Raw genomic sequence first — 17,059 nt, 5'->3', positions numbered from 1 at the left:
CGATCATTCCGAAGAAATTTGGAGTTATGCTGAGCATAGTTTGGGGGGGAAACTAGCATCCCCGGTGGGGGTACTTCAACTGACTTCTTTGGGGGGGAACAAAATGTGATTGAGGGGGAAAATCCCCCCCGGTAATTCGCACCCTGATAATAATAATAATAAAACAGTGAATATATACTGTAACTTGTATTAGTTTCTTGTAGTTGGAGATGCCTTATCACTTAGGCAGAGAATTTCTACTGCAGTTCTTACTGTTTTATAAGGAAGATGTTATTTTCACACACAGAAAAGTCGCCAGTATGTCTGAAACATTATCGTTTTCCAACCTGCAGCTGCTCCAAAGCACTGCAAACTACTTTTTAACCAAACGAAAGACAGTGAAGGAAAAGAAATCTTCAGCAACCATTCTCATAACATTTGCTTATTGTCAACATACCTACGTACAGTAAAAACAAATTTATAATTTTGACTGCGAAATATACAATGTATTGTTCAGTAATTAACATAAGCAAGCATTCATTAATTTGTATCAATAAAATATAATAATTAATAAAACTTATATGCGGGTGATTGATAGCTCAGTCGTAGAGTTTCTATCTATGGTATTCTAACCCAGGTCATGTGGGTTTTCGATGGCTAAAATTGTGTTTGCAAATTTTCCCGTGGTTCTCTTGGTTCCCTTTCTTGTATTTCTTCCATCATTACTCATTAATGAATTTAGTTTATCAAAACTCTATAGCCCTATATTCATTCTGTCCGTCAGTCCATCAGGAAAACAAACAGTCTCAAGAACTATTTGATGGATTACCATCAATTTTGGACACGATGTACAGAGTCAATAGTTAAGAATCGAGTTCCGTGATGAGTGTAATATTCGAACCGGAAGCGATACAAATTAACCATTTCCGGTTTTAACGTTAATCACTGTACAGTAAATATGATAATACAGAGCGATCGAAAAGCCCCAAAACCCAACTTTTTTTTTTTTTTTTTTTTTTTTTTTTTTTTTTTTTTTTTTTTTTTTTTTGGCAGTAGTTATTACGAAAAGGTAAATATTTCTGAGTAAACTAATTTGCTAGGGTCTTGACTATACACGACCCAAGAGATGGCACTGAGGAGTGGTGGTAGCAGTCGTGGCGAAGAAATGAACAACATAAAGTGCTGTTAGCAAAATAATCACTCCAGTTGCAAGGATGAGTTTGTCGGTGAAGGAGCGTATGCTTTTGTTAGAGAGTATTTCTAAACTGCGTCATACAGTGCTGCAAACGAGAAATTTGTGAATCGTTTCGGGCGTTCTGTGAGTAAATCAACTATTCATGCGTTAATCACGAGATTTCGTGAACATGGCAGTGTGCATGATAAACCGCGTAGTGGGCGTCCTACAGTTTTGACAAACAATGTTTTGGAAGACGTCACCGCACGTTTGCAACAATCACCACAGAAAGGACTTCGGCGGCTATCACAACAAGTGGGCGTATCATATGGCTCTGCACAAAAAGCAACAAAACGGTTAAAATTACGACCATATCACGTGAAAGTCGTTCAGGAGCTGCGACCAGGCGACAGTGTGCTCGAATGAAGTATTGTCGGTGGTTTCATCGATTCACTCGCTACAATATTGCTGTCCTTGATAAGGTGTACTTCACAGACGAGACCTGGTTTGATTTGACATGTCATGTTCATGCACAGAACACACACTTCAGGTCCACTGAAAATCCACATGTCTTATATGAGACCCCACTCCACTCGCAGAAATTGGTGTCTGGTGTGCGGTGTCCAGATCACGAATTATTGGACCGATATTTTTCGAAATCCGAGTGAACTCCATTGTGTATCAGGACATTATACAACACTTTATCGCGCTTTTAGACGCTGGTGAACGAGATGTGTGGTTACAGCACGACGGGGCAACATGCCATACGTCCAATGACACCATGGCATTTCTGCATGAATTTTTTGATGTCCGCTTGATTTCAACAGGTTTTTGGCCGCCAAGATCACCTTATTTGACCTCACCCGATTTTTTCCTGTGGGGTTATTTGAAAGGGAAAGTCTACGAAAATAATCCCCCCGATTTAGATACACTGAAAACGAATATCACTTAGTGCATTACTGCAATTGATATCTTATGCTGCATCGCCTAGCATGAAATGCGTGTCACCGCATACGTTTATGCATACTGCACTTTCAGCATCTCTTGTGATGTGCTTACATCCGCCCAGATTCCTTCCGAGAGAGATCACCTGAGTAACTTGTTAGGTGATTACTGTGTTGCTGTGTGTGTGTTATTTAGTACTTGTGTTAACGTGATTATTTTGCTAACAGCACTTAATGTAGTTCATTTCTTTGCCACGACTGATAGCTCCACTCCCCAGCGCCATCTCTTGTGTCGTGTATAGCCAAGACCCTAGCAAGTTAGTTTACACAGAAATATTTACGTTCTCTTAATAACTACCGCCAAAAAATGTTTGAAGTTTGGGTTCGGGGACTTCGATCGGCCAAAATTTAATCCAAGTCATTATACAACTAGAACAAGCAGGTGTTAATATTATCAGATTTACATCTGATGGAAGTCAACCAAATAAAGCAGCGTTGAAACATTTAGGTATGTCGGGAAAACTAGGAAAAGTGAATTGCACTATCCCTAATCCTGTAAACAAACATAGAAAAACATGAGCTTTTTCTGATGCAGTTCATATTATAAAATGTATCAGAAACCATTTTCATGATAAAGCATTGGCAGTCTTTTCAGCTAAGGAAATAAATTTTGAATTTTACAGAAAAGTTTTCCACATGGAAACATCCCCTGAATTTGCAGGAATTAGGACATGTTCCAATATTACGTCCAGTCACATTGACCCCACCTCCTTTCAGCGAATGAATGCCCGTCTGGCTTTCCAACTTTTCAGTTGGATCGTGGCTAGAGCCATAAATTATTTTAGAACCATAAACTGCGCCAGTTTCGAAGGTAGTGAAAGCACAGAAGAATTTACCCAAAACATGAATGACTTTGCCGATGCTTTGAATACTAAGATCCCTTCCTCTATACTCTTTAAAAATTGCCCACACCATTAAACTCTGCAAAATATGTTGCATTTAATCAACAACACAAAGAACACTTCCGCATCTGAAAGATCACTTGAATCTCTTCGTGTCACCATTCAAAGTACATTGGAAATAGCAGAATATTTGTGGAATAATGGTTTTTCCTACATATTAACAGCAAAATTTAATCAGGATCCACTGGAATAACATTTCGGAATCATAAGATCATTGTCATGTGATCATCCTTCTACCCTTGACTTTCTTCATTTGCATATGTTGCAATCTGTGTATGTTCCTGTATTAAAAAAAAAAAAAAAAAAAAAAAAAAAAAAAGTGTTTTCTTCAAATTCAAACTGCGAACCTCAAGTAGATATTCCTTTCACTTCTTTTGTTAATCAGATGAGAAAATTGGCAAAAATCACTGAAGAAAAAGAAAAACTGAAGGAAAACGCGCTATAAAACGTCACTTCTAAGTTGATTTTGGTTGAAAAGATACAGACGCGTGTGACTAGGAAAGTAATTCTCCATCACTTCCAAAATGTAGTACTGCAAAAGAGGGTCTCGTTTATCACTTGGCAGGTTACATAGTAAGTCGTCAAAATTCACTAAATGTAGGCGGCGACGATGAAAGGTAAGAGGAAATGGAAGGCAAAGAATCGATTTAAGGTAGCATTGTCTACGGCGAGCACACTACGAACAACATTTTCAAAAGAAAATTACGTTGCAGTCTTCACCAAATTAAAAGACTTTGGAAATTCATTTCTAACGTACCCAACTCAATAAGTGTTTAGTGTGTTCTAAACAGGCAGAAAAAATAGTGACCGCTAACATTGCATCTAATAAAAGTTTGAATGAAATCAAAGTTGAGGCCACAACGCTGGGATGTAGTAAGGAACATTCCATGGAACTAATTCCCAAATTGATTTTACATTATATCAAGTGTCGTTTCTATTTTCGCGCAAAGGAAATTCGGATGGAGTTAGTGTCGTTCAAAATCGCAAAATCATCACGCAAGGTTTCAAAAGTTGCTAGTATCTAATTACTGTCTCAGGGCTCAACGAAGAAATTTTGCAGCACAGTTACAGGTAGGACTACATTTCCTACTTATAATATTATCTATGTTATCAATTTATTTCTACAATGAAACTTGCATAAAGCGCGGAAAGCAATATAAAGACACACCGGAACTTTGAAAAGTTCCCGATATAGACAGATTTCCACTTTATTGAAGTTCTGGTTTATACAAGTTTCATTGCATTTTAAAATTTAACTTAGGTTTTGTCTCAATGTCATGTACAAAGATTATTAATAGATGGAAAAATATAACAAAATTTGAAATGAATTAAAGGATGTTTGTATTTCTGCTTAAAGTGTGAACTGTATAGCGTCAAATAATACTAAAATAGTGTTGCTAATTATTTCGATTTTCATCACATTTCTTATCATATTTACATAGCACACCATTTGTGATTTCGCCACATCAAAAACAAACTGTAACTGAAAAACTATTGATTTCAGTGATCAAATTTTAAGTACTTGTTACTACGCAAATAGCCATTATTTTGTGAAGGTTTGAGGTTTTTCAAGTGCTTCCCTTTTGAGATTTCAGGTTGAACATAGCCGATTTTTGAAAGATGTCAATGTTTGAAGAAAGAAAGAAAATAAAGTATCAAACTTATCTTGCAAACTGGTTCACCATGAAGGCTATACCTAAAAGAAACATTAACGGTGAATATTTTTCTTTGAAATTTTTAACTTCACAAATTAGAATTTGCGTTTTTCAAACTTTCATTTTTTTAAAAAAGGTATTTGTAATCAGTAAGCTTAAATATATACTAGCTGAACCTGCGCTCTCTACACAGCGCATCATTCGCATATGAGCATAAATCTCCTTATTCCATACAACATCTGTTCATGTCCCTTTACAGACACAAGTGGAAGACGTATTGATTAAAAAAAAGCCAAGGGGTATCATAAAGGGGAGACTTTTTTCGATTATTTTTTCTCAATATCTCGCACCGTTTGCAAGATTTGAGCCTGCTTCCGGTTGGAGTTTCGAATTCATGTATGACCAGTGTTTTCTTTCTTCTTGCATGCAGTATGTAATAAGCAAATACATTACATACACAATTAATTATAATGTCAGTTATATATGGTGTTCATTGGGCAAAACACTATCCCCCCCCCCAAAAAAAAAAGGTTCATCTTAGTCTGGACAAATGGTTATCCTTCCTTTTCCATTATTATCCCTTTGGGGATCCTATGGTACAATTTGTACCATACGGGTGTTTCATGGTACATTGCGTTATAACTCTTCTATTTGAGCTTTTTCGTCCGTTTTTTTTTAAAGTCCAGAGACATTGTAGAAGACATTACGTATGGTTTCACACCTTCCTGCGTCCAGACATAGGAGGTGATGATGTCATAATTTTAAAATATATTTTCTCTTATGAAGCCTATGTTCACGATTTTTTGGCGGGCTTATTTTTGCACGTAGAAGATTGAAATTTTGCACAAACATTCAGTCCACCGAGTAGTATTTACCACATTTTTTTCTCAGATTTCTGCGTTAAAACAGGGGGAAAGATCCAGAGGGGCAAAGGGTTGGAAAAGGGATATTTTAACCCCAAAAATCCCTTTTTTCGGCATTTTCCCGCCTTAGATACATGATGGAGACACGTGAGTCATACCGTCTGAAAGGCAGTTCTATTCTGAAGAAAATGATGTGCAAACCATGATCTTAGGCTAATAAGGGAGTCTCAGGGAATTTTTACAAAATATCCCTCTGTATACGGGAATATGGTACATCGTCGGTATATATATTTTTTGGCGAGCTTATTTTTGCACGTAGAAGATTGAAATTGTGCACAAACATTCAGTCCACCGAGTAGTATTTATCAGATTTTTTTCAGATCTCTGCGTTAAAACAGGGGAGGGGGGTCCAGAGGGGCTAAAAGTTGAAAAAAGGGATATTTTTACCCCCAAAAATCCCGTTTTTCGTCATTTTCCCACATTAGATACATGACGGAGACACGTGAGTCATACCGTCTGAAAGGCAGTTCTATTCTGAAGAGAATGATGTGAAAACCATGATCCTAGGGTAATTAGGGATGTGTCAGGGAATTTTTATCAAAATATACTTCTGTATAGGGGAATATGGGGCATTTTCTGAATTTTTTTGGCGGGCTTATTTTTGCACGTAGAAGATTGAAATTGTGCACAAACATTGTCCACCGAGTAGTATTTACCAGATTTTTTTTTCAGATTTCTGCGTTAAAACAGGGGGGGTCCAGAAGGGCTAAAAGTTGAAAAAAGGGATATTTTTACCCCAAAAATCCAGTTTTTCGTCATTTTCCCGCCTTAGATACATGACGGAGACATGTGAGTCATACCGTCTGAAAGGCAGTCCTATTCTGAAGAAAATGATGTGCAAACCATGATCCTAGGGTAATTAGGGATGTCTCAGGAATTTTTTTTTACCTGAAATCATGGGGTTTTGCGGTAATTTGGGGCATTGTAAAGATTCTTGATAAAATTTATCCCGCCCTTACTATTCAAGATAGAAGCTTGAAATTTGGCACACACATTCAGTCTACCAAGTACTATTTATCAGATTTTTTTGAGATCTCTACGCTCACACAGGGCCGCTCCAGAGGGGCCCAAAGTGTAAAAAAAAATCCCTCCGAAATTTTCCCTTTGACATCAATTTTCCCTCTTCTGGTATATGATATGGGCATGCAAGTGGTACCATTTGAAAGCCAGCTTCATTCTAAAAAGGAATGAGGTATGAACCATGATCCTAGGATAAATAGTGACGATGCAGTAGCTGCTTGACTGAAAGTCTAAAAAATACCCCAAAAACCCAGGATCCCTTAAGGGTTATTTGGCCATGAAACAAAACGCCTGAGACATATACAACCCCTATATACAACAGTGTTGTGTTAGGATGTATAATGGTTAAGATGTGATGCTTTTTTTTTTTTAATTTCAACACTTCCAATGTACCCGTAAAAATGTAATAAAGAAATAGTGTCCATGTTTTTTAAACATTCAATCAGAACTGGACAATCCACATGAAATTTGCAATCGATCAGTGAAAACGTCATCTTTCTAGAGCCTGTAGTTTCCAAGATCTCATAGTCGAAAGGATTGGCCACAAACATATAAACGTAGTTTAAAAGAGCTCCAAAGATGGCAGCACAATTCATTTGCATTTATTTCGGAGAAGGCTTATTAAAGGCAAAGGCCTTTGAACAATAATTTAAAAGGATAAACTTTGTGAAAAAATATTTCTTTAAGTAATATATTTAAAGTACACTCTTTTAAAAATATTTGTCTTTGTTATAAACGTGAAATCACAAATAACCGTAAATCAAAGGTTTGAAAGCTAACGTTATAGGTTAGAGCTCGGTCGCTCTTAATTGGTATTGTAGCATTTTAATAGATAGATAAGAACCAAACCAAACTTGGCGTAACGGCCTGTTTGTGAGCCTAACCTGTTCCAGCTCCATAAGCTAGCGACTGGCTGAACTAGCGGCCAGCACATGGTCAGCGCGCTGTGACGCCCTGTCCCTAACAGGCGTATCAGGAGCTTTCTAGACCAAAAGCTTAAATATGTACTGGTCATAAAATGTTGTACATTTAAATCACTTTGAATCACTATGTTTATTGTCTGAAATCAATATCTTTAAAAATAACAGTGCTTACAGCGTTTACCATAAATCTTTCTGAAGTGCAAAATAGTCTGACGCGCCTATATAAAATGATCGCTGAAATGAAAAATGAACATTAAAAAAAAATAATTAATGCTTGTTTTCAACTCTGTAAATAAATTTTGTCAGCAACTTTTTAAAATGAAATTGAGTGATTATAAATGGAGCCGAAAAACCGTTTCAAGTTCTCTCCAAACTAAGCTGTATGCAGTGTTCAGAGAAGACTTGAACTTCCAAATATGCCCAGAAATCTTTGGCCATATTTGTTGGTATTTATTTCAGACATGACTTAGCAAATAATTCTTGTGTTAATGCGCATAAAATTTAATGTAAAGTATGTTCATTTGGTGACTATAGTAATAATAATAATAATAATAATATTGGAATTTCCTAATACCAACTACATAGAGACCAAAACTAGAAGGCTTCAACGGAAGGAAGGAGATTGCTAAAAAATACTTGAGTTACCATGTAGAATGAATTCCAGCCAATGTTGTTATGTCAGCACAACTATCTAGTCAAGTTGGTAGTATACCTTTAACAACTAATAATACTCTAAAGTTATGTCTTCTTAATATACAATGAAGCACAAATCCTTCATTATTTCATATATTAAGATCGAAAACTGTTTAAAGAATATGAATGGGAACATTGGAATACAGATATGGAACTTCAATATACAGGGTGATTCTTTATAGGGTTTACAACTTCAATCAGTTATAATTCTTTATTGGAACCACATACAGACTTGGTTATATCTCATTATACTGCAAAACACTTCTTTTTTTTTTTTTTGTGTGTGTGTGTGTGTGTATGACAAATCCATTATGGCTCAATGTGTGCGCCTGCGGTCATCCTGGACACATCTTAACGAAAGTCGATTTGCTGCCAAACAGTAGCCAGCATTTCAGGGGTAACGTCCACGATGGCTGTTGTGATGCGATGTTTCAGTTCATTAACAGTATCAGGTAGTAAAGGGGTGTACACCTTATCTTTCACAAACTCCCACAGAGAGCTCCTCCGTGGCTAAGCGGTTAGCGTACGCGCCTTTGGCGTGAGAGGCCCGGGTTCGATTCCCGGCGGGAGCTCATGTGGTTTGGATTCCACGTTAATCAGTAGGTCCACGTCTCATATAGCCTCGCTGCTGAACGGGACGTTAAACTCAAAATCAACTCAACTCAACAAACTCCCACAGAAAGAAGTCCAGTGGCTTGTAATCTGGAGACCGTGGCGGCCAGGCAATTGGTCCACCACGACCTATCCATTTATCTGGGAAACGCTGATCAAGAAATTCCCGTACGTCTATCAGGTAGTGCGGCGGGGCGCCATCTTGTTGCCACCATAAGCGGCCATCGTGGTCATCTTCATCTAACTGTAGAACAAGGAAGTTCTGGAGCATATCAAGGTAGGCGATGCCGGTGATGGTGCTCTCAGCAAAGAAGAATGGTCCACACACCTTTGCTCTGGAAACAGCGCAAAATACGTTCACTTTAAGGCTGTCACGAACCAGCTCCACGTGGGCATGTGGATTTTCTATGCCCCAAATAGGACAATTGTGTGAGTTGATTCGACTGAAAGGTGAAAAGTTGATTCGTCACCGAATACCATATTGTTCAAGAATAATTCATCACCACTAATGCGATCCAACATGATAACACAGAATTCATGTCGGGTATGTTTATCCGCTTCACTCAGTGCTTGAACCAAGGACAGTCTGTATGGCTTCATGCACAAACGTCTAGGCAATACCGCTAAACAGTGATCTGAGGGATACTAGTTTCTTGTGATGGACGTCGTGTAGATTTTCGAGGATTGCGGACAAAACTCTCCGTAATTGCTTCCATCACATCGTCAGTCACGGGTGAGCGCCCTGGAGCCTTTGTGTATCGTACAGAAGAACCTGTTTCAACAAATGTCTTGTGCCATTTGTACACTGTTGGTCTGCTGGGTGGTTCCTTTCCGTATTGTGTGCGAAACTTACGCTGTACACTCGTTGTTGCCTTCGTTTCTTCAAACCAAAACACGCACTTAGCTCTTTTCGCACCAGTGAAAGTTTCCATTTTCAACGATTGACAGGTGGCGCCACATGTGGTCAACTACGTGAGTCAAACTGGAAGTGTTTTGCCGTGTAATAACATATAAACCAAGTCTATGTGGTTCCAATGAAGAATTATAACTGATTGAAGTTGTAAACCTTATAAAGAATCACTCTGTATAATGCAGAAATTTTAAATTTGCAGATAACTATAATAGAAGTAAATGTATATGCAATAGTGTTGCTATATATGTTAATAGTCATATAGAATATCGTAAACTAGATATAATTTTCCTTAATACTGAACATGAATCGGAATCAACTGAAATTTCTCTGAATCAGTATATAACTGTTTAATCCATTGATAGATCACCCGATGGTGACCCAAATATTTTACGGAACACCAGCTACAACGTACTCTCCATATCAGAGTTCCCTCATGGTTATATGATTAGCGTACGCGCCTTCGGTGCAGGAGACCCAGGTTCGATTCTTGGTGCTAACTCATGAGGCTCGGATTTCATGCAAAACTGTAGGTCTACTACGTATATGGCCTTAGTGTAGAAAGGGACGCCCAACTCCAATCAATAACAACCACGACATTCAAACATTTGTCACAAAATCATGTCAGTGTGTCCGTGGGTTTTCTCGGGGTTACTCCATTTCCTCCCACAATCACATTCTATCAATTCTTTTATCATTAGTCACTTGCCGTAACCATCGTCTCCGTTAACCTAAAGGGCATAAACGTGGAACGTTAAAGTGAAAAAGATTTCATTTCATTTCATGTACAAAATCATATATTGCCTGCAACTTCCGGGAAACCAATAACGTTGGAGCGTTCAGAGCACCGGATTCGAGTCCAGTTACTAAAGTTGTGAGAAAAAGAGACGTAAAGTTCGTACGCTCCATTTAAATACATGCAAAAGTTAACACTATTTTTTGCTTTATAACAGTTGTTTAGAACATCTGGACATAAATCTTACAAGCACACTGAAAGGAACTTCAAATAGATATGTTAAAATTAGTCCGAAATTACCAAAATTGAACTTGAATCCTTTGTACACTGAACACCTCAATTGCTGCTCAGATAAACAGACTACTACATTATCATTTCAAACTCATCATTTACAAACCGTTTTGCTGTATGCTGAATGCAGAGTTTTCATCGTAGCAAATTACATAGTAAAATTAGCTTATATTATAACTGTGTTATTACTTTACGACTACAATATGAAAAAAGAAATCAATATATTATTCTTTCGATGGAGTTAAACAATGTAGATGTTAATAGAAAATCCGCTTTTTTGAAAATATAAAGATATGTGTAAAGAAGAGGACTAGTATTTGTCACATGGTGGCACTTTATTCTTTACAAATGCCACCATAGTAAGGGTAAAAATTAGGTGTCTGGATTTCGCTAATGAAATAGGACTTTTTAAGGTAGTTTAAGGATATTTTATTTTAAGTAACTAAAAATTTGTTCTAGTTATGTGGTGGCTCCCAAATTATTCACTTGCACGACTCTCTTATTGCGAAGTAATAAATATCACCCATGAAATTAGCTAATTTAGAAATAACCCAGAAAAATCATCGCCATAATTTTCGCAATTATCACTTACAGTACTGAACTTGATCCGTAGTAAACAGGGTTCAACAAGGTCACTTCCACCACATACACATTCAGTCAGGAGCCAATGTTTCTCTCAGCCAATCACAGGCCCCATTCATAGTTCCGCCTCTACATAATTAGTACATATATATGCCCACATATCTCTGGTCTCTTCATAACAATTACTGAAGATAAATGCAGTGTTTGCATTCGAAATGTCGGAAGTCAGTATTTGCACCTGGATGATAGCCCGAGAAAACTTAATGTTTCTTGGTCTTGTTTTCCATGAACATGGAGAAGTCTGTGCTGCTAATTACGTAACTTTCCTTTTTTAAAAAGGGAAAAGTCAGAGAATTTTTTTCCGTAAATTTTGTCGCCACCGTGTATTATCTCAATAATCATTTGTCTCGGTTGAATTGAGAGTCATATTTCGTAAAAGTATATTAATTGAGCTTGTAATGGTTATGCTTTTGTTTTCAATTTTAATTTCAGAGTTTGAAAAGTTGTAGGATACCATTAGTTTCCAATTGTCTCATTCTTTGTACTAATTAACGCTATTTTTAACTGTTAAATGGAGTGCCTTTAAACTACCATCGTCGCCATGTTGCTATTAGTCAGAAAGCCTAAAGTTTATGGACAGAATGCTTAGTACAATTCATTTCTTATTTTGGAAGGTGTTGAGGTATAGATGAGCAATGTTTACGAAGTATATATGACGTAGAATATAAGGGTTACTTTTCCACTCGATTTCTTTCATTTCATTTCTGCCATTTCAAAATCAATTTACTGGTTTCATCCTCATGAGAATAATCGTTAAAGATCTCAGTTTTAATAATTGATTAACAATTAATACACTACTTTAACGTTAACTCAAGTATTGAATAATACGCAAATTTAGACCAGGGCCCTGTTTACTGTACTAGTTGAAATAATACAAATTACAGCTCGTAGAATGTAAAATGTCAGTGAGTAAGTAAAGGGAGTTCTCCATCGAGATAGGCCATAGGAAGCCCAAGGACTACGTTGTCTTTCTAAACCATGCATGTACAAGTTGGAACAGGGGATGGGCCAATCACAAAGGACTTACTGCCATCGAGGGCCGTACATATTCAATGGAGACACTCACTCATCGTACACTAATATCATGTCGACATAAAATCTGTTATAACTATAACCAGGGTTGGCAAAAACCATGTTTTTTTATTGAAAAAAAAAGAAAAAACGTGTCTTTTTGTTTAAACTCGGTTTGTTTGTTTTAAATTATTTGCCCTATGTATGTATATCACATATGGACAGAAATAAGTTTGTTCCGCCTTGGTGCTATTATGCAACAACAGGGTTATGCTGGAAGGGGTCACATAAGCTTAAAGAGGAATCCAAAGCGCTTCTCGGCTTACATCCGAAAGAAATTGTCCTCTATTTAAACTCGAAACCGGGACTAATTGGCCACAAATGCGAAACGTCTGCCGACTCACTCACGAAGGACTCCTGATAAAATTACGTTGTACTGATCTTTACATACTTGTTAATATAATTGTCAAGAGTCATTACAGAAGGACAAAAATATGAACAGTTGCACAAGTGAAACCATTATACAGAATTACATATGGACAATTTCAAAATACTGCAGAACTAATTTAGTCCAAGTTAGTTCACTGCGATTTTTAGTAGCCCAAATTAAAGAAATACGACTTAATTTGCATATCAATAAGAAAAGTGAATAAAGATATGACTTATTTGAGTCCACTTTGGCTCTGACCCATTTACACATAAATAGATACCAAAGATACTTTTGATTTCAATAAATGCCTCTCGTGGGGTTTGTATGACCCTCTGCCGATGTATTTTATCAATAGTAAACATTATTAAAACGAAACAATATTTAACATTTTTCTTTGCAGTTGCATAACAATAATAACAAACTATAAAAATTCACACACACAAAAAAAAAAAATTCATAAACTTATAAAAAAAAAGTTGCTTTTGTAGTATAATCTCTTTGAGTAATGGATGATGAATTTGTCTGAATATAATGCGAATAATATACGGGAGTGAAACGTGATAACCCACAAATGTGTGTTCATGAAGATTTTACGAATACTTACGAATACGAACACTTTTCCTTTTTTTGGTTTAAACCAGTTTTTTTTTTTTTTTTTTTTTTTTTTTAACAGCTGGTTTAAACCAGCCAACCCTGACTATAACTAACATGTTAACTTACTAAAGAAAAGGGAGAAAAAAATATTTATTTAGTATTTTAATGGGAAACTCGACCCTTTTTGTTCTGGACTAGTTTCTCGATGTTCAGTGGTACCACTGGATGCTCCAATGCGGAGAATATTTTTAAGATGGGCATCAGTTATCCATGAAAAATTTTCAGTTCAGTTGAAGATTACGTAAGAAATACACTTTCAATAACGGGTGAGGCGGGTCGGTTAAAAGGGTTCAATAGACCGTAACTGGCCTGGGTGCCGGCTGTTGCATATGGCTGTTCTAAACTTTGACACACATAAGAACTGAATGCAACATCATGCTCTGTCTGCCCTTTCCGCAGAGATTCTTCCAAGTGTCCATTTTATGGAGGCTAAGTGGACCTCTGTCTCTCACAGGAATGAGAAAAAAATATCGCACTACCATGGCCATCCAGAACATTGCGGTACTGTATTGGTCGGTAGGGTCTAAATAATAAAGTCCCTGTAATTCAACTTAAATGTGATAAAGACTACTTCGGATCATACCAAGAGAGCTAAGTCATTTTATAATTTCACAGATTTTAGCGTAAAGAAGCTACGCTACATTTGTTTTTAAACCAACCAGTTTATATAAAGCGTACTACTGTTGCTTTTTAACTATATACTTAAAAAAATAAACTATATTTGTAAAGGTGCTGAGAGCAGAATTGTTCTATTTTATTCCATTTTCAGTGGCAATCTTTTAGATCAATTGTACATTCTGCAGTAATTCTTTGATACGTTATCCTCCGGATAGCATCAAACTTAATACAGAATTTATTTATTTATTTATTTATTTTTAAATTTATTTTTGGTATAGCATTCATTCATTCAATCAAACAACAAGTCTAAAAATTCCTTTAATATAAAGCAGAAATGAGGCAGGTGTCTAAAATCAGAACTCGATTGGAGACGACAGGAAAAGTGAAATGTGTAAATTACTGTAACGGAATATATAATTTAACTGGCGTCAAAAGCGTGCCAAAAACTTATATGTGGCTCGGATTATATGGAACATCGAGTTACGACAGCAGCTCTATTGTGTTAAAAAATATTGCACAATAGTGCATGTTCCACCCAATTTAAAAATAAATATTCGTGTATATAAATGCATTAACGCATCTCTAATGCTAATGGGCACCTATTGAATAAGTTCTTTGTTATTGTATACAGGACCGTGGGACTTGGTCCCGTGGCATTAAATTTAAGAGAACAGCATTTAATGTCAAGGCCTTGCTTTATTAAAAATCAAGAATCTCATCAAAATAATTTCCAGACTCTTCGTTCTTGTATTTGTGAGACTTGTACGTTTTCTGATATATTTTTTTCTCTCTGTTTCAGTTACACGCTCCAGTCTCAACAAGTTGACGAACATCTTAACGCTGGACAAATATGACTAAAGTGTATTTAATATTTGCATAATAAATGTGTTGTTAATTTCCATACTTCTAATTTTTCTTAGATTTGTGACCCGTCACCTTCAAATTTCCTTGAGTTGAACAGTATTTAAGGTTTAACTAAAATAATAATTCTCAATGTGGTTCATTGACTTACCAAGAATTTTAAATTAGGGTACAAAACTGAGAGTTCAATTAAATACTTTTTGTTGCTGTTCTTTCAGAATTTTTGTTGGTAGTTGCTTTCCCGAGAAGTGGTAACGAAAGGATTTCATGATTTATATTATTTCACTCAAATGCGTATCTATGTGCTGCACTATTTTCATATTCACCGGCGAGATAGTAAAGGTGAATCATCTCACTTTTATCGTTATTAAAGTGTTTAATTAAGACCTATTTCTCATTATCGTCTAGAATATCTATTTTCTAGCGAAAGAAAACTTAAATATCCTTTTGCTTTTAACACAACGAAGGAAAAGAATCTACGAGATCTGTTTTTAGGCTATCAATCACTCTCTGGAATTCCTAGGATTACATGGTCGCAGTGCACTATCTTTCAGCTTCAGAAAGCTTGCCGATTACACGCAGAGCAACACTGTTTAGAATGTATCTGAAGCTTCATGGTTATATGAAAGCATTTCTTTCCTTAAAAACTGGCATCGGAGGCTGTTTTTTGACAACTCCAACAACACTTGCTTCATGAGTTTAGGTCATTAAATAATATCCTGGTAACACTACGCATATTTTAATATGCCCGTTCATAGCTAACTTGCGTGAGCGCGGATTCGATTCGTACTAAGCCTTGGAGAAAGTTCCTCATTTAATCTCACTGTCAGTGTCAATCAAAATAATTAATCTCCAGTCATAGAGTTCGTACGGGTCCCGGAGTTTTTCTTTTCAAACATTAGAAGTATAATAGATGGACAATTGGATGTAGAAATGAAAAACAAACGGTGTAATATTCTGTTGTATGTATATTCGACTGCGAATATGAGAAACCGAAAAAACACGTCCATCATTATTTTAAGGGGCTTGAATTTTGAGCTATAGAAGATCCACCCAAGACACTCCTATAGGGGTACGTGGGGTCAACTTGAAAATGTTAAATGGCAAAGGGGGTCGAGTAATATATCATTGGAAAGATCTCGACAAAAGAAATATTTTCTAGACCGTTTCAAGTTCCTATGTTGACCCTATACAAAATGGCGGGGGTTCATATTTTGTTCGTGCATGAAGTCCGTTGTCACTCCGTGTATCTTCGAAACGACTGCGGATATAACTGATAGAACGCAAAAACAAGCCCATCATTATTTTAAGAGGCTTGCATTTGAGATATGGAAGGTTTACCCCAGATACTCCCATATAGGGGTACGTGGGGTCAACTTAAAAAATTTAAATGGATACGAAATGTGAACCTAGCTATTTTGGATGGGGTCAACATAGCGACTTGAAACTTTCGGCAAAATATTTTTATCTTGTCGCGAACTTTCTAACGATATATTACTAGATTCCCTTTGCTATTTAAACTAGTCACCATTTCGAACATTTTCTTATTACTTGTCAACGGTGTTTAGGGATGAGCATGAGCAAGTTAGAGCGAATTTCTGTGAAACTCGACTCGACCTGAAATAGACATTTTTAAGCTCGACTCGAAAAATTCGCTCCAACTTGATTCGAATTCGAGCTGAGTTTCATCTCTAGTCGACCGAAAACGAGCCAAATCCTGTGTGTAGTTTCAAGTACTCTCTTCAAGTATCCTGCATAGACAATATAATTATTATCAACGATACTACTACATATTATTATTATTATTATTACAACATTGTATATAAATATGAAAGGCGGTTTGTATCTCAATATAGAAACTAGTTGTCCGCCGATCTCGGTAGTCGTGAAGCCTAGGAATCAAGGACATCATTCAGAAAGTTCTGGGTTTGAGTTGCAGAAGAGGAAATATTCCGGTTCGATCCAAACACTTAAAAGTTATAAGGCGCCGGCCAAACAAGTTCAAAACTGCTCGGCCCGGG

At 36.6% G+C, this 17,059-nt stretch overlaps 1 protein-coding gene across 2 annotated transcripts in view; it reads left to right on the top strand.

Annotated features, from left to right (window-relative positions):
* The window catches only part of LOC145660578 (ribonuclease H2 subunit C), a 28,703-nt gene extending 13,623 nt beyond the window's left edge, over nucleotides 1-15,080 (top strand). For both annotated transcript variants that reach the window (XM_081725810.1, XM_081725811.1), the window contains exon 3: nucleotides 14,977-15,080. In XM_081725810.1, the coding sequence (XP_081581936.1) occupies nucleotides 14,977-15,003 (27 nt within the window). In that variant the 3' untranslated portion in view covers nucleotides 15,004-15,080. The remainder of the gene's footprint in view (nucleotides 1-14,976) is intronic.
* The last annotated feature ends 1,979 nt before the right edge of the window (nucleotides 15,081-17,059 follow it).

This window comes from Thermobia domestica, chromosome 9 (genome assembly GCF_964235325.1).
Source record: "Thermobia domestica chromosome 9, izTheDome1.hap1.1, whole genome shotgun sequence".
Lineage (NCBI taxonomy): Eukaryota > Metazoa > Arthropoda > Insecta > Zygentoma > Lepismatidae > Thermobia > Thermobia domestica.
This window is presented reverse-complemented; position numbering and strand designations above follow the sequence as displayed.